The sequence below is a fragment of the Sceloporus occidentalis genome, unplaced genomic scaffold (genome assembly GCF_023333645.1).
Source record: "Sceloporus occidentalis isolate IW3139 unplaced genomic scaffold, rSceOcc1.0.p SCAF_4, whole genome shotgun sequence".
In the NCBI taxonomy this organism is placed as follows: Eukaryota; Metazoa; Chordata; class Lepidosauria; order Squamata; family Phrynosomatidae; genus Sceloporus; species Sceloporus occidentalis.
Window position 1 is genome coordinate 85591084 of NW_028316984.1, and position 24108 is coordinate 85615191.

The 24108-nt window shown below is 42.2% G+C and overlaps 2 protein-coding genes across 5 annotated transcripts; both read left to right on the forward strand.

Moving 5' to 3' along the window:
* The first annotated feature begins 1779 nt into the window (after nucleotides 1–1779).
* On the forward strand, nucleotides 1780–10825 carry CCDC86 (coiled-coil domain containing 86). The gene is made up of 4 exons (XM_089520706.1): nucleotides 1780–2071; nucleotides 3773–3902; nucleotides 4259–4333; nucleotides 5483–10825. The coding sequence occupies exons 1-4, from the start codon at nucleotides 1818–1820 to the stop codon at nucleotides 5597–5599; spliced, it is 576 nt and encodes a 191-aa protein (XP_089376832.1). The 5' UTR covers nucleotides 1780–1817; the 3' UTR covers nucleotides 5600–10825.
* Nucleotides 10042–23437, forward strand: LOC149314237 (acyl-coenzyme A amino acid N-acyltransferase 1-like). 4 transcript variants are annotated; one of them, XM_089520702.1, is made up of 5 exons: nucleotides 10042–10066; nucleotides 17225–17361; nucleotides 18527–19008; nucleotides 19887–20089; nucleotides 22760–23437. In XM_089520702.1, exons 3-5 carry the CDS (start codon nucleotides 18549–18551, stop codon nucleotides 23354–23356), a joined length of 1260 nt encoding a protein of 419 aa, XP_089376828.1. In that variant the 5' UTR covers nucleotides 10042–10066; nucleotides 17225–17361; nucleotides 18527–18548; the 3' UTR covers nucleotides 23357–23437. The 4 variants fall into 4 exon arrangements, with proteins under 4 accessions (XP_089376828.1, XP_089376830.1, XP_089376829.1 ...); XM_089520704.1 differs by lacking the exons at nucleotides 10042–10066; nucleotides 17225–17361 and adding exons at nucleotides 13909–14032; nucleotides 15393–15722; XM_089520703.1 differs by lacking the exon at nucleotides 10042–10066 and adding an exon at nucleotides 13909–14032.
* Nucleotides 23438–24108: the final 671 nt, after the last annotated feature.

Here is a 24108-nt window from a genome sequence, read left to right on the forward strand (position 1 = left end):
GACTTTTACAATATATGGAATGGGAAATGCCAGATGTCCAGGCTGGGGTCAGGAAAGGAAGAGACACAAGGGATCATATTGAAAACATATGTTGCATAATGGACACTTCTCACTCCATATAATAAAAGTCTTTGTTGTAGATTTTGCCTGCGTGGGAGATCAATGCAATGGTCTTGTGCTTACTGCCATCCCTGGTGTCCCCTTCCTTTAGGGTTGGAATGTACATGGAATGTCGGATCTGGCTATGGTGACATATAATAATAATAATTTGTTTTATTTATATACCGCTATTCCAAAGATCATAGCGGTGAACAGCAAGTAAGCTAATTAGCAAGTAAGCTAATATGCCTCGATAACATCCCCTTTGGACTACTGTAAGGCACTCTATGTGGAGTTGCCTTTGGAAACTTCAGAAGGTTCAAAACACTGCAGCTAGAATGCTGATCTGGGCCAATTATAGGGAGCATATAACTCCCTTGTTGAAAAAGTTTCACTGGCTACTGGTTCATGTCCAGCTTAGGTCCAGACTATTTGAGAGACTATGGGGCTGTACAGATGGTGCCTAAGGGGCTGTGGGACGCCACCCCTTTCTTTGCTGGATCAGGGCCACGGCAACCACACACAGCCCCAATCTGGCCTTTCAGTGGCACAAAAGGAGTCGCAAAAAGTGGGTTTGTTTTGCATCACAGAAAGGGTGCCCTAGCCTCCACTGTGACATCTTTTTGCTGTGCCAAAGACGCAGCATAATGCTGCCCGCCAACTGGTCAGGCGGATGGCATGGGGGTGGCCTCCGTGTGGCCACCGTGTGGATGCTACGTCCCAACTCCACCCTGAGGCCAGCTCCTTATGCCGGTCTCCCCATAATATGAACCTGCCAGAGCCTAAAGATCTCCAAGCGAAGGCTTTCTCTTGGTCCCACTACCATCATAGGCTCACTTGGTGAAGACACAAGCTTCTCAGTGGCTGTTTTCAGGGATGGAGGTCTAATCATAATCAACTGTATGGGGCAGTGCTCATAAACACCCCACACACACACATTCATACATACACAAATACACACACCTATATATATATATATATACACACACACACACACACACATATATATACACACATACACAAAAACACATATTTATGTACGTGTGTATATATGTGTGTATATATGGCTTGGGCCCAGGGTACTTGGAGGACCGCCTCTCTCCGTACAATCTGCCCCGCACACTCAGATCAACCGGGAAGCAATTGCTAAGAGTTCCGGAGGTCAGTTTAGCTACGACCACCAGAAGGGCCTTTTCCATCTCGGCCCCCAACCTCTGGAACTCGCTTCCCGATGAGCTCCGCTCGGCCACCTCACTGGACCTATTTAAGAAGGGGTTAAAAACACACCTTTTCGAGCAGGCATACCCCTGACTCTTGACCTCCAACTCCCAATGTGCTCCCCTCCCTGGTCAGCATTGTTGGGCTGGCATGAGATGGGGTTTTAATGTGGTTTTAATTGTGGTTTTATTATGGTTTTATTGTTGTTTATGTATATGCTGTAAACCGCTTGGATTTTTAGATATTTATTTTACTTTATTATATATATATATATATATATACTTTTGTGTGTGTATGTATGCACATATGTGTGTGTGTAGATACATAGATACACACACACACACGTACATGTATGTATACATGGGAGGGAGAGAGAGAGCGCCTGCGTGAACGTGGCTTGACGCTTTGTGCTGACGTCACTCCCCTGCGCGGCCAGCATGACGTCACCCGGGAGCGCCGCCTGGGAGTCCCCCACGTGGAAGGAAGGAAGGAAGGAGGCGATGGAAGGCAGCGGGGGCCCCGGGACGGAAATGGCGGCGGTGCCTGAGGCTGCAGTGCTTCCGGAGGCTGAGGCCCTGCCTGCTGGGGAGCAGCAGCAGGAGGAGGAGGAGGCAGGGGCCGCGTCCTTCGGGGGAGCCGCTCCGGGGAAGCGCCCGGCAGCCCCTTCGGGCGGCAAGAAGCGGAAAGCGGCGCCCGCCATCCCCAAAGGGAAGCCCAAATCCGGGCGCGTCTGGAAAGACCCGGGCAAGAAGCGGTACGAGGCGCAGGCCCAGGCCCAGGGAGCAGAGCCCGCAAGGAGGGGGCTTGGAGGCTGAAGGCAGGGCCAGGTTCAGCCAGTTACTGCCTATTTTATTTCTGAGGCTGCGGCCACACTGCAGAAATAATCTGGTTCGACAGCGCTTTAACTGCCAGGGCTCCATGCCATGGACTTCTAGGACTTGTGGCTCTGCCGCAAACTACAGTTCCCAGAATCCCATAGCATGGAGCCAGGGCAGTTAATGTGGTGTCAAACCGGATCGTTTCTGCAGTGCAGGTGCAGCCTAAGTAAGGTCCAAAAGCACAAACAATCCAGACTGAGACCGCTCTAACTGCCCTGACTTAAGTGCTAGGGAAATCCTGGCAATTGTAGTTTATTGTTGCAGCCATAGAGAAGGCTCAATGTCTCAGAATTCCCTAACATTGAATCAGGGCAGTTAAAGCAGTCTCACACTGGATTGTTTCTGCAGTGTGTTTGGGACCCCGTTTCTTTTCCATCTCGACTTTGCACCCGATGCTGCAGGGTACATGGTTCTTCTCCTCGATTTCTCCTCCCAGCAACAAACCTGTAAAGTGGGAAAGATGAAAGATTAACTGCTTAATAAGAACTTGAACATCACAGTTATGGTTGTTTACTCATATAGCACCATCTGGAACCAGTGTGTGTTGTAGTGGCTTAAGTGTTGGACTGTGACTCCAGAGACCAGGGTTCAGTTCTCAGCTCAGCCCCTGAAACCCATTGGATAACTTTGGGCAAGTCACACTCTCTCAGCCTCAGAGGATGGCAATGGCAAACCCCCTTTGAGCAATCTTGCCAAGAAAACCCCATGCTAAGGTTCACCTTAGGGTTGCCATAACTCGGAAACAACTTGAAGGCACACAGCAGCAACAGTCCATGTACTAACACTTCACAGTAACAGAATAAAACTTTCATACCTAATCAATAATATAAAATGTTAAAATACAGTATTAAAATACAGTGGGGAACAAACCCCAAACACACAGATATAATAATGCAAATGAAAAAATAGTCAGTACAGCTAATCTGAAATACTATAAATATAAAACATGAATCAGAAATTTCAAAAGTTTTGGAAAACAAACTTTTCAATTTGGATTTAAAATCAGTGACTGAAGAGGAAGTCCGCCAGTTTGCAGGGAGGAAATTCCAGAAGTTTTGAAGCCTCTGTCCAGTGCTCTAGCCACTACACCTCAAAAGCTACACCTCTCACATTGGCCTAGTATTCAGACGTAGGAGGAATGCTAGGTAAAGTGCTTTGTTGCAAGTGCTGTTCTAGATTAAACTGTAATTACAGCCGGTTACAACAGATCTATGATTTTCACACAGTCATTTTCAGAGAATAAATTTCAGCTATTTGGTCGTTGGTGAGGGATGTAGCTTAGCTTTGTTTACAGTCACCCCTCTGTTTTTGCGGGAACCCCGTGAAAACCACCAATATTTAAGCCCCATTGGCTTGAATGGCGGCACATGCCCCATTTTATCCCCCTCCATTTGCCACTCATGCATAAGCGAAGGACGCAAATCCCAAGTCTGCGAAAACGGAAGGGTGACTGTACTTAGAATAGGACTAGCGAGACTCACTCAAATGCACATGATTGAAGTCTTAAAATGGATGTCATGCTATTGTATCCACTTGGTTTTTGTTTGACTAGCAATAACTTCGTTTCCCTTTGCTAGGTTTTCCCACATGACTAAGGACAAACCTTTGCGTACCTCCTGGGAACACAAGATGAAAGAACGTCAGGAAAAGAAATTAGTCAAAGACTTTGTCCGGCAGTTGGAAGATGAAAAGCGGAGAGAGCGTGAGGTGAGAAATGTGGTATAGAGTAACCAGTTTAGTAACTATTGCTACACATCTGTATATGAGTACTGTTGAAGTACACAATAACGGCTGCATTTTTATATTTTTTGCAACAAGAAACGTGTTTTTCACTAAAAGCAAAACCACTGTAACAAGCAGTTCACACTAACTAGAGAGTGGTACCTTTTTATGCTGGATCCATTATTTGTATACCTGAACGATTTGGCATTTTCTGTCTCTTTTTTTCTCTGCCTGAGCAATTTGACATTCTCTACCTCAGCATTCCCTTCGAGGGATTCTCCTGTAGTTCATTAAACAGTGTGCTTGACTATTTTATCAATCTCTCCCCCACCCCTTTTCAGGAGAAGAAACAGCGAAGGAAAGAGAACTTAGAAAGACGTCTGGAGAATGAGCGGAAAGCAGAGATTGTGCAAGTGGTGAGTTTTGGCTCAAGTTCTTATTTTCTCCTGAAACAGTTGAGATACACTGGGAACACTGTTGTAGTATCCAGATCAGATCTTCCTCTGATGTCAGGGTAACCTTGGTTAATGTGTGCCATAACATTATTAGCCTACAAGTAATACTTAGTAGACTGTACTTTATAGTTGCCATTCATTAAGGAAGAAAGTCCTTCAGAGGTGAAAGATGATGACTGCACAGACTGTATTTGAACCCTGTCTTCTGCCAAGTTGACCTGCTTGAGACTGACCATATGTGCTCACTTCATATATCAATCTGACATCACTTGGTTCCCTGGATGCCTGCTACAAAGATTCGTCTTTAGAGTTGAGAGCGAAGCTCCATGCACAGGAACTAACTTATTCCATTGTTATGGAGCTCCTCATTCATTATCTTGGTTGTAGACAGCCAGCTTGTCTCTTTTCACTGGCTCTATGCCAATTCTTCTGGTCAGTCAAGAGTACTCGATCCTAAGGGAGCAACTCCTGGTTTTCTGTGATCATTCTGTGATCAACTTAGTGTCTTGGATGCCTTTGTTGGAGATACTAGTGAGCTGTCAGCATTGGCCCTGCCTTAAAAAAAACAATTACCAAGGATCCTTCCCAAATATGATAGAACTACAGTCTGAGTGGACAACAAGGAAATAATATCTTTTGCCTCCAAGAGTAGAAGGAACAGAAGAAAATGAGGGTTCCATATAATTGGGAGAACATAGCCCCAACTTTGCAGTAGGAGGGAATACACTATAGTGTATACTAGACATTAGCTATGCAAGACATGAATTGCCATATGAGCTCTTTAGTGTTGTTCTTACATATATGGGGCGATGAACGTCTAGTTGTACGAGTACTTCCTAAATCATCTTATAAGTATGATGGTGCTATGTGGTGATACCACATGAATACAGTTGGAAATTTCCTTTTGTCATTTATACTAGTAATTGATGGACATTTCTTTATTGAGCATTTTTAGCCTGCTGTTCAACCAGAGAGAAAAAGAGGAGGTCCCACTGAGCAGATTCAAGTGCTAGTTCTTAGCTGACTATTTTTCAGAGGGTTGTTAGGTCTGATATACAAAAATGATGAGAGAAGCAACATTATCTTTTTCTTTTCATTTCTTTCTTCCAGATTCGGAATCCGCTAAAACTGAAGCGTGCAAAGAAGAAGCAGTTGCGTCGCATCGAGAAGCGAGACACACTGGCACTTCTGCAGAAACAACAGGCACAGCACAAAGCCAAAGAATGAGATCTGGGTAGGAAGTGATCGCTCTCTTCTGACATGTGGAAATAATTTCCTCAGAGAGGCATAAGTCAGGATGCTGGATCCACTGCAGTGGGGACCTTGGATGCTCTGCTAGCATCTCCCTGGTTTCTCTTGCCACCGAAGAGCAGATTCTTCAAAAGGCATCTGTCTTGCATCTAGAAGTTTCTCTTTGGTTTTCCTTGTTGTCATTGGATGCAGAATGCAGCAGACTGAACTTAAGATTTGAGGATTTGCAACTTCCAGGCTTTGGTTATATATAATAGTGCCTCAGTGAAAAAGTGGATTAAAACCTTTATTTGTTTGATATCTGTGACACAAAAAATAAGTAACATGATTGTCATTTGTTATGGGATTCTGTACTGAGATCTAGGATGGAATGAGGAAATTGCCTAATCCTGAAATGGCTGAGATCATTACTTTGGCTGTTCTAGGACCTCATTTTACAAAGACTGTGATTTTTAGTACTGTAAGCTAGTACCCTCTAGTTGCTCTGGACTGCATTTCACAATAATACTAATGCACAAAGCAAATGGACAGGGATTATGTGTGATTATAGTCCAAACCTTCTGAGGGCACCAAGCTGGGTAAAAATTCTGCTGTGTAGTGTCAGCAAGGGTGGGTACAACTTCCCAGGGATATTTTGGAGGCCCTCAGCCTCTGAACAAATTTCAGTTTTGAAAAAATCAAATTTGGACCTAAAAGCCCACCTTCATGTCACCAATGAGCGTGGATGGCACTTTTTCCATGTTTTTGACGCTGATAAACCAGAACATGATGAAATATCCCCCACCCCATCCCATCAAGGAGACAAAATTTGGGGGAAATCAGTGAAAGGAGGCAGAGATACGCAGGGTGTGTGACCTCCAGAGTCCCATGGAGGGCAAATGCTATCTCCCAGTCCCTGGCAAATGTCCATCCCTGGCCTAGAAGTTAGTGCTGTAAACCAGGCCTCTAGTAGCTGTTGTCTTGCCCAACTGTCCATTAATGTCTCCTGAATTTATAGGAGCCCTTGACCTTGCACTTCAGTTAAAAACTCCAGGTGTCCTAAGAAGCACATGCAGAATTTCTGGTCCATTCTTTAGTAGTAACAGCTTAGCCCATTCCATTGTTAGACAAATGAAATATCAATTAATATGCACAAATCTGTCAGTTTTCCTTTAGGAGAGCAAAAAAGGATTAATTATATCCTATTCGGGATTTTAAGTTTCCTATCAGAAAATGGCAAAATTCAGAGCAACACTAAAAGTAAGCTTATTACATGGCGCTGCTGTTGGTACAAAATGTAAACATCACTTTTCGCTACTTAAGAAGATAGTGGTCCCATTTGTGCATTGTGTTGCAACTCTGGTACTATGACTCAGAAAATTAAGTTGGGTTCATTCAGTGGCTGAATAAGTTAAGTACTTGTCAAAGACTCACTTAAAGAAGAGTGTTTTAACTTACATGTTAAATGTCTCTGCACTGTGTAAATATAATATACCTGTTGGGCAGAATGTGACTATGAGATACAAACAAATAATTGAGTTTAGTAAGAAGCTACCAGCAGACCAACAGTTTTATTTCTTTCTAAATTCCTCCATTTCTCCCCAAAAATGTTTGTCTCCATAATCTCAGTGGCAAGCCAGAGATACTTGACATAAATCCAGGAGAAAAAAAACTATCCCATCCATACTTCTTGCAACCCTATACATGTTTACTTATAAGTGAATCTTACTCATTTCAGTGGGCTGTATAGGCTGGAGTATGGAAATATGGTTTCTTGGACATGTGAACATTTTCAGGTTAGTTAAGCATAAGCTGTTTCTCTCTCAAGAAGGAACAGAGATGTGACCCATGGAATCAGATGGAAAACATCTTAACTGAAGAGCCTAAATTCCAGAATGCTAGTCTTTGAGCAGATACTGTCTGTACCTCTGACCATCTAATACAAGGTTGTGGGGACTTGAAGCCCTTGTTTCTATTGGCTTTGTCTTAGGACTTTTAGGGGCTGTACAAACAGCCCGACGGGCGGAAGCGCTGGGTTGAGGATACGGCAGCCAGATGCCACGCCCCCAACCTGGTGATTTCTGCCACTACAGGGGCACCATAAGTGCCCTGGCATGGCGCTATGATGCTCCTCGTGCGCAGTGCCGTTTGGATGCTGCACACGGGGCATCATGGCGCACCCCGTGTAAACGGGCACACACCAAAGTGGCGCCCCAGCAAAAGACGAAGGTCTAGGGGTGTATAAATGCTCCGCCCTCCCTTGGCCCTACCACACGCGCAGGCCAGCGTAAACCGCTGGTCTGTATTCCCCCTTTATTCTGCAACCAGCGCCAGATTCTCTGTTTCCACATTACAATTGAACTGCATACTGCACTGCCTGTAATGGCTAGAATATAGTCAAGTGATGTGCAACAGTCCTGATGATGTTAGAAAGCAACTTCCATCAATCCCGGGTTTGCTTCATGGAATACCCCACCTGACAAATGCTCTACCATCTCTTGGTTTGTATATATACACATACAAAGATGTTTATCTCATTTATTAAAATAGGGCAAGGTTTTTCACCTTCATATAAAACAGATAAGAAGGGGGGGGGGGTCTACACTGCTACCTTTGCCCACTAACAGAATAAAGCACAGATTTCACATCTTCCTTAGGGATGGAAAAACAACAGCTTCTATGGAAAACAGGCTTACCAAGTGATTTTGTAAAAAGATATCCTTATATATTAATAGCCAGTCCCATTACAGTTCTATTTTAACCCTATCCCTCAAGATTAAAAAAACAACAACCAGCAGAACTGAGGAAAAGGGTAAAGCCACAGCTGGAGCAAACAAGGGCAACAAGATGCCATGAATCTTCCCATGAAATTTTCTTTCAGTCTTCAAATTACTAGCATTATAATCACTTAAAACTTCAGCTGAGCATTTACAGATACCATTTAGGCATCCAAAGAAAAGGATGTAGTGAAATCGTGTAAAACCCCAACACTTAACACTTCATGAATGTACTACATAGGACTTTTATCACGTGGAGAAAATCAGGGGTTTAAACAGCGAAAATTACATGAAAATGGTGCAATTTAATCAAGATTAAAGAGCCATCCCCTCATCCATGGGAATCCACCGGTGACCTTACACAAGTCACGTTCTTTTTGCCTCAGAGGGAGGCAATTGCAGGCCTCCCTCTGAGCAAGAGAAATTTCATGTCAAGAAAAACCCATGGTCTTGCCTCAGGGTCAGTATAAGTTGGAAACGAAGGCACACAACAATTTCCAAAAGTTTGTTCCTGTGTGAATCCAAAATCACTAATGTTAACTGCCTGGTGTTCTTGTGTTTGAATGTGTTTAAATTCACATGAAGCAGACGATCACTTGAAGTTATCTGTAACCATTTTTGTGCTCTTGAAGAGACTGCACATTGTGGAAACAAAAAGAAAATCTGTAACTTAAATGAACTGCAACAGTGGTTTCAAACAAAACAGTGCAATTTCTTTTGTTGTTGTTTAAATGGACAGAGTGAACATTTGCTAACAAAGATGTGAAAATGGATGTGTATGGATGTACCCACTGACTACATGAGTTTCCCTACTGTTCTGAAATGCCTTGTACTGAGGGATCCTCCAGGCCAAGCATTGTTTGTGGGGTGCCCTGGGTGACTGCCAGTGCTGCAGTTATCAGGAGAGCTGGATCTGCTGCAGGAGCCTGTGTTTTATTTTTTTTTAAAGAAACACTTCAGCCTATCTCTTATGACTGTGAAAATATGCTTCAAAATGCCTGGGCATGCATGCTGAAATCTCAGAAGACAGAAACAGGTGGCTGAATAAGATTTTCAGGTGGGATTAGAGCAAGGATAGGACTTTATCTTGCAAATTTGAATATGTAATGTAAAAATTAAAGGACATGATACAAACACTTGTTTAGATACGCTAAAGGATTCAGCATTTCTTAGTGTAGAGTTTGCTTTCTTTTTTCTTTCTTTTTTGTTGGTATAGCAATAACTTCACACAACTGCTAGAATTTTTTCTGATTTAAAAAGAAAGCTGAAATTCTAAAGACACTTGCACTTTGGGTCTACCATGTTACAATCATACTACACTGCCTGCAGTGTCTACAGAGGAAATGTGCATTAAAATTCATCACCCAACACAGACACATTTGTATATACTGACCTTGTCTATCAGGTCAAATTGAGCTGTAAAAAACAGTTTAGATTCTGAGCTTCAAAATAGCAGAATCTAAGTGGGGCAGAGAAGAATGTCAGGTCCTCTTGATCAAAACGTAACTATTGCTGCCTGTCAATAATTATCCCTTACTTGGTTGTGCAACGTTTGGCATAAACAGAAGGTATAAAATCAAGGGGAACAAAGTCTAAATCTAATATATATCTCTGGGACTTTGAAATCAAACACTTGTTTTATGAAGTCTTCTATCTAAGCATGTGTACCGGAGCAGCAAACAAAAGGGTGAGTCTGGCCTTTTGTTTCAGGTTGTTCCATGCTTTTGGAACCACTCGAGGTTTATGTGTTTAGCTGTTTGGTTAGTTTGTCCTAGCCACTGCCATATGCTCTGGCACATGGTTCTAAGCCTCTGCTGTTTGACATAAGCCACTGAGCTGATGGGATGTGGTATCAGCAGTTGCATAGCTGTCCAGCTTGCCAGTCTAAAGAGAACTTTCTGCTCAGAGTGAGTAAGCACTACGAGACAAAAATGGAGTTTACTGGAGAAAACTGAGGTGAAGTCAAGAGGTAAGCCAGGCTTGTAAAGAATCCCAGATTCACAAACCTGAGGGGAAGCCTAGCTACTCAAGCACCACAGGGTCAGACAAAATATCTTTAATGCATATGTAGAGGATGTGATTTCTCAAGGGTTGAATGACAGTGTTTTGTCATAGCACATAATTCTCCTCTGAAGACATTCCACCCGAATAGAAGAAATGTGTAAATCACAGAAAATAGTCCTTTAACATTCTAGTTTGACCCTCAACCTCAGTAGCAAAGCACTATGAATGGACCAGACAAATCAGGCTACTCACAGAGGAAGACCAAGGCAATCTACCTGTCCTCACCTGTGGCTTTTATGTTTTACTCTGTCAATGCACCTAAAGATGTGGACTGAAATACAGAAAAGCAAATGCTTAAATGAATCAGTTAGGATTTTATCACACAAGCCTTGTTCTCACCTCAGTCTTGATGCAGTTGTGTTATTAAAAGAGAACAAAATCATATTGGGTTTGGAGCTTTCATTACTATGCCTCTACTCAATAGGCATAATATTTTTGCACCATTGCAAGTCCCAGTGTTCTCTCTTCCTCATTCTTTCTTGACTCTGCCTCCCTGCCTTATACGTTACCCAGCATGCCTTCTCAACCTTTGGCAGGCGAGGAAAAGGGGTCAGGAGAAAAGAAAAGAGTGTTTTAAAAACCCAGTCTACTCTGGAATAGGAAGTGGGATGGAGGAGTCACTGGTACCACGTGTCTGTCCAGTACTGGAACTGCCACCTGAGGAGTTATCATAGCTGAGAACAAGTGCTACAGGAGCGTTTTTGGGACCTTACTGATGTGTTTTCCCCAGCAATGAAAAGAGGCACTCTTAACCCCTAAGCAGCAATGAAACAACCATGACGTTGTGCAAAAAGCATTGCCAAAAGCAATCTTTCCTAGCTTTAATAGCAGATTTAAAGTTTTGTGTGATAAAGTCCAAGGTGCTACTATATTTATGTCTCCCCACTTTTGTATACTGTTACAGACTAACATGACTATTTCTAGAAAATTACTTCAGATAGTAAATAACTTCATTTCCCAAATGAACAACAGAATAACAAAAAGACTGCTGCCATAGTAGAAAGACAGAAGCAGAGGAGCTGCTTTCTAGTGTATCCAACTTTCTGCTAGTGTGATGCAGCATCTAAAAAAGCCAATGCAATTCTAGGCTGCATCAATACTGGTTTAGTGTCTAGACTAAGGGAAGTAATAATACCACTCTATTCTGCATTGGTCAGACCTCACCTGGAATACTGCATCCAGTTCTGGGCACCACAATTTGAAAAGGATATTGATAAGCTGGAGTCTGACCAGAGGAGGGCAACCAAAATGGTGAAAGGTCTGGAAACTATGAACTATGAGGAAAGACTCAGGAGCTGTACACACAGCCCCTAAGGGGTACTGTGATGTTGCTCCTTTCCTATCTGGTTCAGGGCCATGGCAACTGCCCGATCCAGCCTTTCTAGGGCCCATAAAGGAGCCATAAAAAGTGGGGCTCTTCAAACCAGTCATTAAGGCCTGCCTAGGGATGAAGTCAGGGCGTCACATCCACATGATGCATGCCCTGAGTCCACCCCCAGTGCACCATGACACTGCACACCACTCCACATGGCACATGGCATCACGGCGCTGCGTCCATGATTTGCCTTTGTTCTGATCCATCAAGGCTGATCTTCTATTCTTCTTTCCTGCAGAGCAAGACAAATGGTATTTACTGGAAATTAGCTACTATAATGGCTACACATTACCTCCAATCTCAGAGGCAGCATGTTTCTGAATATGATTTGGTTGGGAAAATGAGCAGCCCGGTGATATGGTGCTCATGCACTGCTTGCAAAACTCTTGGAGGATAATTGGGTAGCTGCTCTGGGATAGAATGCTGGACTAGAGAGGCCTTTTGGCCTGAACCAGCAAAGCTCTTTGTGTACTCAGAAGAGCCTAGGTAGAAGCCCTGGCAGCACCAATTTAAAGGATCAGGAAGCAAGATACTGGAAACACACTTTATTTGTTTATTTGATTTATATCCCAGTTTTCTCCCAAATGAGACTCAAAGCATCTTGATTCAGACTAGCCTGGGAAGGTGTTGCTAGTCAAAGTAGACAAGTGGTAAACTGAACTGCGGAATATAAATGACTGCTCCTTCTTGTTGTTAATTGCTGTTAAGCTAACTTCAATTTATGGCAGTGCTTTGAATAAGAGATCTCCCAAGTCACCCTTTTATCAATAGTCCTGCTTAGGTCTTGCAGATTCAGGGCATTTCCTGAGCTTCCTGAGTTTCCTGGTGGCGGAGTGGTTAAATGCCTGTACTGCAGCCATTCACTCGAAACCACAAGGTTGCGAGTTCAAGACCAGCAAAAGGGCCCAAGCTCGACTCAGGCTTGCATCCTTCTGAGGTCGCTAAAATGAGTACCCAGACTGTTGGGGGCAAATTAGCTTACTTGCTGTTCACCGCTATGATCTTTGGAATAGCGGTATATAAATAAAACAAATTATTATTATTATTATTATTATTATTATTAGTCTTCCCCTGTTCCTACTGCCTCCTACCTTACCAAGCACTGTTGTCTTTTCTAGGAAGTCACATCTTCTCGTGATATGTCCTGAGTACAATAGTTTCAATTTCATCTTCTTTGAATATAGGGAAAGTTCATTCTTGATTTGCCCTTGGATCCTTTTTTCTTTTTGACAGCTCAGTGTATTCAAAGAAACCTCCTCCATCTCCTCATTTCAGATTAGTTTACTCTCTTCCAATCAGCTTTCTCAACTGTCCAGTTTTCACAATCATACATAGAAATGGGAAATCTGATCATATGGGCAATCCTAACTTTAGTACTCATTGATATATCTTTACACTTCAGCATCTTGTCTTGTTCCTTCAAAGCTGCCTTTCCAAGGCTGCATCCACACTGAAGAAATAATAGTTTGACACCACTTTAACTGTCATGGCTGAATGCTATGGAATTCTGGGAAGTGAAGTTTGTTGTGGCACCAGAGCTGTGGGAAACTACAATTCCCAGAATTCTGTAGCTCTAGTCTTGTGCAAAAACAAACTACAATTCCCAGAATTCCATAGCATTGAGCCATGGCAGTTAAAGTATCAAATATGGCTAGACACCTGGCTAGACAACAGTTCATGTGAAAGGGATCTAAGAGTCTTGGTAGACCACAAGCTGAACATGGGTCAGCAGTGTGATGCATCAGCCAAGAAAGCCAATATGATTCTTGGTTGCATCAACAGATGTACAGTGTCTAGATCAGGAGAAGTGACAGTACCACTGTATTCTGCTTTGATCAGACCTCACCTGGAATAGTGTGTCTAATTCTCAATTCAATTCAAGAAGGATGCTGACAAGTGGAATGTGTCCAGAGGAGGGTGACCAAACTAGTGAAAGGTCTGGAAACCATGCCCTATGAGGAGCAGCTTAGGGAGCTGGGAATGTTTAACTTGATGAAAATAAGGTTAAGAGGGGACATAGTCATGTTTAAATATTTGAAGGGATGACATATTGAACAGGCTTGTTTTCCACTGCTCCAGAGACTAGGACAAGGAGCAGTGGACTCAAATTACAGGAAAAGAGATTCTATGAAACTGGGTTATTTCTGTAGTGTGGATGCAGCCTTGGCCTTCTAATTTCTTGACTGCAGTGTTCTGATGAATGACTGGGCCAAGGTATAGAAAATCTCAAACTATTTCAATGTCTTCATTGTCTGCTAGTTATGTAATTAATCTGTGGTCATGACTTTTGTTTTCTTAATGTTCAACTGTAAACCAGCCTTTGCACTTCTTACCTTGACTTTCTTTAGTAACTGTCCGAAGTCTTTGCTATTTTCTGCTAGTAGATTGCTGTCATCTGCACATATTAAATTGTTGATGTTTCTTCCTCCAATTTTCATTCCTTCTTCCTCTGAGTCTAATCCCGCTTTATTTCTATGTATGGTATGTTTAGCATGCAGGTTAAACAGATAGCATGATAACCTCTGACCATCTTGCTAATTGGAAACCATTCTGTTTCTCTGTATTCTGCCCTGATGGAGGTCTGTTGTCCTGAGTACAGTTTACCCGTTTAGTCAATCAAATGTTGTGGCACACCCATTTCTTTAAGAGCATGTTTCATGATGTATGCAATCAAAGGCTTTGCTATGGTCTGTAAAGCACAGGCTGACTTTCTTCTGAAAATTTTTAGTGCATTTCATGCTTGCAAGATGATTCCTAGTGCCTCTTTTTTTCCTGAACCCAGCTTGCACATTTGTCATGTCTTGCTCCATATAGGATGAAAGCCTTTGTTAAAAAAATTGGAGCATCACAATGCTTGCATGGGAGATTAATGCAATGCTCTGGGGGTTACTGCAACTCCTAGTGTCCCTTTTCTTGGGGACTGGAATGCATATCTATCATCTCTCTTTTGTGTGTCATGGTTTTATTTTGTTTTGACAGATTAGTTAATTGGCCATTTTAGTTCTTCTTGCTGTATGGCTGGATATGACTTGTGCATTTCAATCTCTAGTGATGTAAATCAGGGCATGTACATATTTCTACCTGAAATGAATTGCACACAAAGGTTGGGCGTGCATGACCCTCCAGATATGCATGTTTCTACCTGAAATGAATTGCACACAAAGGTTGGGTGTACATGGCGTTCTAGATGTGGTTGGACTGCATGTTGTTGTTGTTGTTGTTGTTGTGTGCTTTCAACTCATTTTTGACTTAAGACAATCTTATGGTGAACATATCATGGGATTCTCTTGGCAAGATTTATTCAGAGGAGATTTGTCATGGCCTTCCCCTGAGGCTGAGAGAATATGATATGTTGCTAGTTGGAAAAGCCATCTGGATAGGAGTACAGTGTGAGGACAGCCCCTAATCTTGTTTGTAATCTCAGTTTCAACCCTTGCTCCACAAGGGTGAGGACTGGGGAGAAAGTGACACCCCTCCTTCTCTAACTGTGGAGAGTCAGAAGAACATGGCAAAGTGCCCAGGCTGGCTGGCTGGCTGCTGAACAATGTTTTTTTTTTGTTGTTGTTTTTCCTAGCTGAAGTTTCTCTGGGACTCTTGGCAGCAATTCAAGCACAGCGGTGGAACCTGGGAAAATTATTCAGGACAGTTCCAGGCAGGCCAGGACAAGCAAAGGCACCTTTTTCCTCTCCTTCCTATCCCAGCTCCCTTCCAAATCTCCTGGGTGGCGTGGAGTCATTTCCAAGCCTGTCCTGGTCTTGTGCTGCTTTCTCTGAGGCTGGTACTGCAAGGTAGGCTTCTTCTTCTGCTGGTTGCCTGCTTGGCCAAGGCACCTACCCTACTTCCATGCCCACAAGTGACAGAGCCGAAAGATATCTTGCTAGCTGGGCACTGGGAAGGAGATCAGGTGAGGAGCCAGCCACTGTCTGGCAAAGCATTTCTCTCAGTGATTCAAGTGTTGAGCTAGGGTGTTGCAGTGGTTTGAGTGTTGAGTGTTGGACTCTGGAGACCAAGGCTGGAATCCCAACCTGGCCATGTAAAACCCACTAGGTGACACTCTCTCAGCCTCAGAGGATGGCCAGGGCAAACCTCCTCTGAAGAAACTTGCCCAGAAAACCCTGAGATAGGGTTGCCATAAAATGGAAATTACTTGAAGGCACACAACAACAACAACAGCAACAATAAAGCTTTGTGCAGCCTGCTTTATGTCTAGCTATGAAGTATATTGCTGCTGTACATGCTCATGTCAATGTAACTGCCACAAAGTTGGGAAACCATTCATGTGAGGATTGTTTGCAAGCACCAGCCAGTGGAAAGGAGAGTAGAAACAACTGACCTGGTACAAGGGCAAAAATGTAAGAACCCCTCCCCCAAAAATTGTTTTTATTTACTCTTGCTGTTAAGACATTAATAAAATCTTTCTCTGTTTATATTTGTGTGCACAGAGACTTGTAATATGTTAACCTTTTTCTGTTTATTTTTACTTTGACAAAATGCTTTAGAACACAGAACCAAATCAACAAAATGCTACTAGCTGCCTGAAGCAAAGCAGATATTGCCCTCTGGTCCAAAGACAAAATTATTTTGGCCTCTATGGCATCAAATCCCATAAATATCTTTTTCTGTCACTATCTGTGAGAATATAACAATAGTAAATGGAAAATCTACAGCTTGCTGCCCTTTCATGACTATCTGCCTGGAGCACCAACCTCATTCTGCCAATGTGCACACATAGAATCGTAGACTCGTAGAGTTGGAAAAGACCACAAGGGCCATCCAGTCCAACCCCCTGCCATGCAGGAAATCTCAATCAAAGCATCCCCGACAGATGGCCATCCAGCCTCTGTTTCAAAACCTCTAAGGAAGGAGATTCCACTACACTCCGAGGGAGTTTGTTCCACAGTCGAACAGCCCTTAATGTCAGGAAGCTCCTCCTAATGTTGAGGTGGAATCTCTTTTCCTGTAGCTTGCATCCATTGCTCCGGGTCCTAGTCTCTGGAGCAGCAGAAAACAAGCTTGTTCCCTCCTCAATATGGCATCCCTTTAAGTATTTAAATAGGGCTATCATATCACCTCTTAACCTTCTCTTCTCCAGGCTAAACATCCCCAGCTCCCTGAGTCATTCCTCATAGGATAGGTTTACAGACCCTTCACTGTTTTAGTCGCCCTCCTTTGGACATGCACATAGGTGTGTGAATTTCTAGATCTAGACTAAATTACTGCTTTCAGAGGAAACTTGAATTTATTTCCCCCTCTCATTTGGAAAAAATGAGTCCATAAAAATCACTCAGTGGGTTTATCCATTGTAGTATATTTCAAAAAAGTAGCCGCATTATCTCTTGCAACATAAAAAAGGAAGAAGAGGGGAGAAATGTGCCAGCATCTTTAAACCTAACATTTTTATTCTAGAATAAACTTTCATGGATATAAAGCCACTTCTTCAGATGTAGTATTAAAGCCTCAGGTAGAAGAGATTGGTGATGGTGCCTCTTCACCTGGGGAAAATGGGAAATCAGTGCAAAAATCGACAATTTTAGAGCACCTGTGTGAGTATTGTTTCCTCAAAACCAAAATATCTACTGGCATAGATTCTTTCATTGTTGTTGTGTGTCTTCATGCCATTTCCTATTTATGGTCACCATATCATGAGGGCTTTCTTGGCAAGATCTGTTCAGGGGGTGCTTTGTCATTGCCTTCCTCTCTGCTGAGAGAGGATGACTTGCTCAAGGTCACCCTGTGGATTCCCATGTTCAAGCAGGGATTTGAACCCTGGATGTCTATCTAAGATTATTTCTTAATCAGTCATTTTGTATGAAGGGGGTGGGGAAGAATCCAAAAGCCACCCTATTTTAGAGATAGCCCTGTGGAAACAGATGGATAGTGGAATATTGGTCTGGTGAGCTGTTCCATGAGGCAAATCTGGGTTTAAAAAGAGTTTTAATAGTCAGATATATTGTAAATTAAAGAATCTTTTATGCCAATGCTGTTTCTGCCAGACAATAGACTCAGGGCCATGGCTGCCTTGATTCTCTCCATCTGTAATGTGGTCTTCCTCTTTTCCCACTGCCTTCTATCTTACCAAACATTGGCGCTTTACAGACCGCCCGAAAAGGGCGGTCTCCCGCCACCCTCATTTGTTGCATGAGGGAACCACAGCAGCCAAACTGCGTGGCTCCCTCGCACAACAAAAAGAAGCTGCAAAATGCAAAGCGCCATTGGCGCACTTGCGGCGTCATTATGGTGCCAAGACGTGTGGATGCTAAGCGTCCACTATGTCAAAATGGCGGCGCCCATGTAGAATGGGTGCCGCCATTTTGTATGTGCTCATTTTGTACGTGCCAAGCACGTACTTTTTGGCAGGGTGTAACCCGCCATTATTGTCTTTTTTAGTGAGTCATGTCTTCGCATGATATGTCTAAAGTACAACAGTTTCAGTTTAATCATCTTGGCTTTTAAAGAGAGTTCAGGCTTGATTTGCTCTCAGACCCATTTATTTGTCTTATTAGTACTTCAGAATATCTCTACAATCTTCTCCAGCATCATATTTCAGATGAGTGTGGGCACTTTCTTCATACTTTACAGACCAGAGTTGCTATACAGGACACAATAAAAGATGCTGAGTTCCATCACACTACATATACCCGCCCCAACTTTCAATTTTTATTTTATTTTATTTTTTGATGTAAATGACACTTGGCTCACTTTCCCCAGGGACTGTCGAGAGCTGACTACCATGGTCCACCTCAGCGTCACCCCTGAAAAATCACTTGCTGATGCCCCTGTGTGGATTTTTGTGTCTGGGCTGGTTCCCTCCCAGATTGTGACCCTGCATGCATCGCTGACAGATGAAAAGGGAGTGAGGTTTGAAGCCAGAGCCTTCTACAAGGCCAACAATATTGGGGAGATAGATTTGAAGCAGGCACCTGCTCTGGGAGGCGACTATGTAGGTGTGTGGCCCATGGGCCTTTTTTCCACACTGAAGCCTAATAAAAAGCATTGCCGACTGATGAAACGGGAGGTGATAAGCCCTTTTCATATCCAGATCAGCCTCTATGATGGTTTTAAGGCTTTGATTTCACCATCAGATGTTGCACTTGTAACCTGTACTGTAGAAAGATGGTATGTGGCTCCTGGAGTGGAACGTTTCCAGATCAAGACAGGCCAAGTTCGGGGGGCCCTTTTTGTGCCTCCAGGTAAGACAACTGAATTCTTCTTCTTTTCTTCTTCTTCTGTTCCTCATCCTCTATTTAATTATAAATTCTATTATTATCCTTTTTTTAGTGCTTTGAATGTTTCATTTTAAAGTGTTTGAATGTTAGTAAAAATGTGTAGTATACAACACTGAAAATATTTTATATAAACACTGGTTTTGAAAAAAAATTGCTCATTTGGTCTATAGCTCTTGGAATTCTCCTCCCAACATGGGAAGTGTGTATGGAGATTATCATACACCAAATCCACATCTGGGTAGACGTGGATTGTAACCATCACCAACAGATCTTATCGCACTGTCCTGTGCCTAGACAGTAGGCAGCCCGTATTCAACCTGGGCTTCTCTGGCAGGTTTTCAAGAACGGAAAAATCCCATTCTTGAAGAGCTGTGGGAGAAGCCCAGATTGGATATAGGCTGCCTACTTCCCAGGAATGGGCCAGTGCAATAAGATCCATCAGTGATGGTTAAAACCTGGGTATATCCTGGCGTGGATTTGGCATGTGATAATCTCTAGCATGTTTGTTCAAGTCACCTGTTTATGGTGATCCCATTAATTTTATATGGTTTTCGTAGGCCAGGAATACTCAGAGGTAGTTTTCCCAATTCTGAAAAATAGCATACAGCACCTGGTATTCATTGGGGGTCTCCCACTGAATTACTAACCTTCTTAGTTTCCAAGACAGGATAGAATTTCATGCCTTTAGGATATTAAGATAGTTTTTACCCTGAGCTTTATATTATTGTTGTTTTTAATGATGAGCACAAGGACAATTCTTTTCCTGTTTGGATGGAAAGTGGGGATAATTTCTCTTTGTTCTGATCTCCTGCTTGCTCTCCCTTCATCTGACATCTCTGCAGGGCCTGGGCCATTTCCAGGGGTGATTGACCTGTTTGGTGGAAGCGGAGGCCTCTTTGAATTCAGAGCCAGTCTCCTGGCTAGCAAAGGCTTTGTTGTTCTGGCCCTGGCTTTCTTCGCATATGATGACCTGCCACAGAGCCTGAAGGAAGTGAACCTGAAATATTTTGAGGAAGCATCAATATTGCTCTTAAAACATCCAAAGGTATGTCTGAAAGGGTATATTTTCTTTTGTATTATTATAAGGTACAACAAATGTTCCGGTATATATATAAGGAATTTATCCTGCAGTCAGAATGATTCACTTACTGTCCCTTTGCTTCTTGAACCACAGCAGGGTGACCCGACATTAACCTTTTCCAGGACATGTCTTACATTTCAGCCTTCTGTCCAGGAGGAATTCTAAAATGTGCTCCATTTTTGGAATAACTAAGAAGCATTAATTTATAGTTATATAAGTATTTCTAGCTTTCATGTTGCAATGTCCTACATGTTTCTTGAATGTCCTACATTTGGGGGTCCTCCTTTGCTGTTATGAAATCTGGTCACCCTGAACCATGGAGCTATTAGCACTACACAATTGTGGCAAGATGATTTATATAACGTACAGACAACGAAGACATTGAAATAGTTCAAGATTTTCTGCACCTTGGCTCAATTATTAATCTGAATGGAGACTGCAGGCAAGAAATCAGAAAAAGACTAGCACTTCAAAGGGCAGCTAGGAAGAAACCAGACATGATTTTGAAGTCAAAAATTTTATATATATATATATATATATATATATATATATATATATATATATATCTGAATAGTAAAGTTAAGATTGTACCATTGTATTTCCCATTTTTAAATTATGGATGTGAAAGCTGAAGAAAGCTGATAGGAAGAAGATAAACTCATTTGAAATGTGTTGCTGGAGACAACTTCTAGAGACACTGAACTGCTACAAAAACAAATAAATGGGTCCTGAAGCAAATCAAGCCTGAGGTCTTCCTAGAAGCCAAAATGACTAAAGTGAGACAGTCATACATTGGTTGTACATATGAAGACATGACTCACTAAAAAAGACAGTAATGCTTGGTAATGCAGAAGGCAAAATAAAGAGGAAGACCACACTCCAGATGAATTCAGCCCTTTATCACATGAGGCTTGAAGAGTAGAATTAGAGCAGGATACTAGCATCTGTCATTGTGTCATTGTCTGCTTTAAAGTTATATAAATCATCTGTGGTTATTATTTATGTTCTCCTAATATCTAGCTGTAAACCTGCCTTTGCACTTTCTTCCTTGACTTTCTTCAGTAAATGTTCCAAGTCTTTACTATTTTCTGCTAGCAGTGGCATCACTAAGATGGTGTCACCTGGTACAGGAACTCATGGTATCATCCCCCTCATTGACCTCCTCCCTTACCATACCAAATCCTTAGTAATGTTTTTTGTACTAATGTTATTCCTAAATCTTAATTCTCTTATATCACTGAATATAATGGCAATAGTCGTGATGTAAACTACAAAATTAAAATGTTACCTTTATATAACAATATCATATGCTATATGTATTTACATTTACATAGTTTCATGTGGTTAAGGTAAAAATTTGGTAAGGTGTGATGTTTTTAAAGAAAATTTTAAATGGGTAAAATAATAATAATAATAACCCTGTGGCCTCTCCTTTCTCCGCCCATTGAGCCTTGCCCCAGTCACACCTCCTCCACTGAGCTCCAGGGTTTCAAAAGGATATAGGGAAAAGATTTATTTCTCCCAATTGCCCTTTCTAAAATTTAAGGATTATCTTCAAATGGTTCTTCCTTGAATGAATCTGTCATTCTTTCATCTCTTTGCTATAGTTCTTCCATGGATTCTTTCCATCGTCTTTTTATTTCAACTTGGTCATGTAATACGTTCCTTGCTGGCCATAGAGCATCCCTATTCTTGGTTTAAATTTTCCTTTGATTTCTGAGATCTTGTGGAAGAGGTCACTTTTTCTTCCTTTTTTGTTACCTTCTATTTCTCTGCATTATAATAGTTCTCTTTTTCCCTGCACACAAGTCATTGAACAGTTGCATTCAGGGTTCTGACTCTTTTTCTGACACCCTTTACTTTTTGTTCTTGTGTATCCTTAGCTGCTTGAAGAAGAATGCAACCCTCTATATAAATAGGAGGATCATGAAGGCCCCTCAGCCCATCAGTTGTCTCTCCCTGCTGTATGGCTGAGGTCCAAATTATTTGAAGGACTGTATGTTTCCATGCAAGCCTGCCTGGGTTTTGAAATCTTCAGGAGAGGCCCTTCTCTCCATCTGATCACTTGGGCAGGAACATCTGGTAGCTTTCTCGATGGCTGCTCCCAGACTCTGAAAAACCCTCTGTAGAGAGACTGTACTACTGCATTATGTGTTGTCCTTTGAGAAGGAGACAAAGCCTTGTTTGTTTAAACAGGACTTTGATAACTAACTGTATGATGGGAAATTCAGGAATGTGCTATATTGTTCATATTTGTTGGGTTTTGCGTATATATGCTTTTAAATTGCTTTTGATTGTATTGATAGTTGCATTTTAACTTTGTCACATTAAATGCCATGTAGAACCACTATTTTAATTTTAATAGCAGTGCCTAAGCAAAACAATAGATACATAGTGTGGCAGCCACACTATGTAGAAATATTTAAATACAGTATGAAGAGAAAAGAATCAAAAATTCTAACTTATCTATCACTTCATCTTATGCAGAACCCATCTTATTCTGAATTAATATGTTCAGCAGGAATTTATAAAGAGCATACTCTGTACTAAGTTGTATTTGGAAGCCTGCCTCTTGAGCCTTTTATGAAGTAACTGTTTTAATCATTTGTCTGTGTGTCTGTCTGTTTTCCTCAGGTAAGAGGCCCAGGACTTGGAGTCATTGGATTGTCCAAAGGAGCAGAAATTGCACTAGCCATGGCTACCTTCCTGCCACAAATAATGGCTGCCGTGTGCATCAATGGTGCAACATATATGAATGGTGCATCACTCCGCTTTTGTGATCTCCATATCCCTGCAGTTCCCTATTCTCCAGAGAGAATTATCATCACTGAAATGGGAACAATAGCCAGTCTCCATGTTTGGGGAGATCCTCAGGATGAAAGTTCTCAAGCCTCTGCCATCCCTGTGGAGAAAGCTCTGGGACCTGTGCTCTTTGTGGTGGGTGAAGAGGATAAAAGCGTGAAGAGCAAATTGTATGCTGAGGCAGCCATAGCCAGAGCAAAGAAGTATGGGAAAAATGACTGTACGCTGCTCGCTTATCCAGGGGCTGGGCACCTCATAGAACCCCCTGGATCCCCACTTTGCTGCAACTGTCTAATGCACCAAACACCTCTACCTGTGCAGTGGGGAGGCAAAGCAGAACCCCATGCCAAAGCCCAAGAGCATTCCTGGAAGGAGATCCAGAAATTCTTTGAATTTCATCTCGGCTCACCTGGAAATAGCAATTTGTGATGCCAGAAGAAAGAGAAAATTGAGTGACTTGTTCGAGTCTTTGGAGTTATGCAAATAAATCAACTCTCATGTATGGGACAGTCTTAGTGAGAACGTCTCCACAATGTCTCTTACTACATTCACACAGTGTGTGTGTGTGTGTGTGTGTGTGTGTGTGTGTGTGTGTGTGTGCGTGCCTTCAAGTCACTTGTCAACTATGACAACTTCATGAATTTCATAGCGTTTTCTTAGGCAAGGAATTATACACCTCAGAAAGACAATTTTGTATTAAGTCAGACACAGTTTAGGACTCTAAATATCCCATTCAATCTTCCATCCTCCTTATGCTTCTAATAAGCTGATTAGTGTCTCTGATTTTATTCCATTCATAATGTACAGACAGTATTTTCCCCCCTGTTCTGACATATTTTCCTCTATTCTAAACTGTTGGAGAGAGGAATCTCAGCCCAATTTGACTAGCCTAGAAAGTATAACATGGAACATAATACATACCACTTACAGAAAACACTAGCTTGACTGGCCATATGAAGAGGGATTTATAAAGGATATTTGTTTGCAATCTTGCTATTCTTGCGCAGGCTAGTTACTTGTGTTCGCTTTTCTATTGGTTCTCCTTTGTCTAAGATGACAGTCTGTTGCCCTACCAGACCAACTGTGACTTTTAAAAAAATGTTTCCATTATTTTACCTTTGGGGTAAATTGTTTTAACTGGTTTCTGTTGTGTGTATGTTGTTTGCTTGTTTATAATCAAC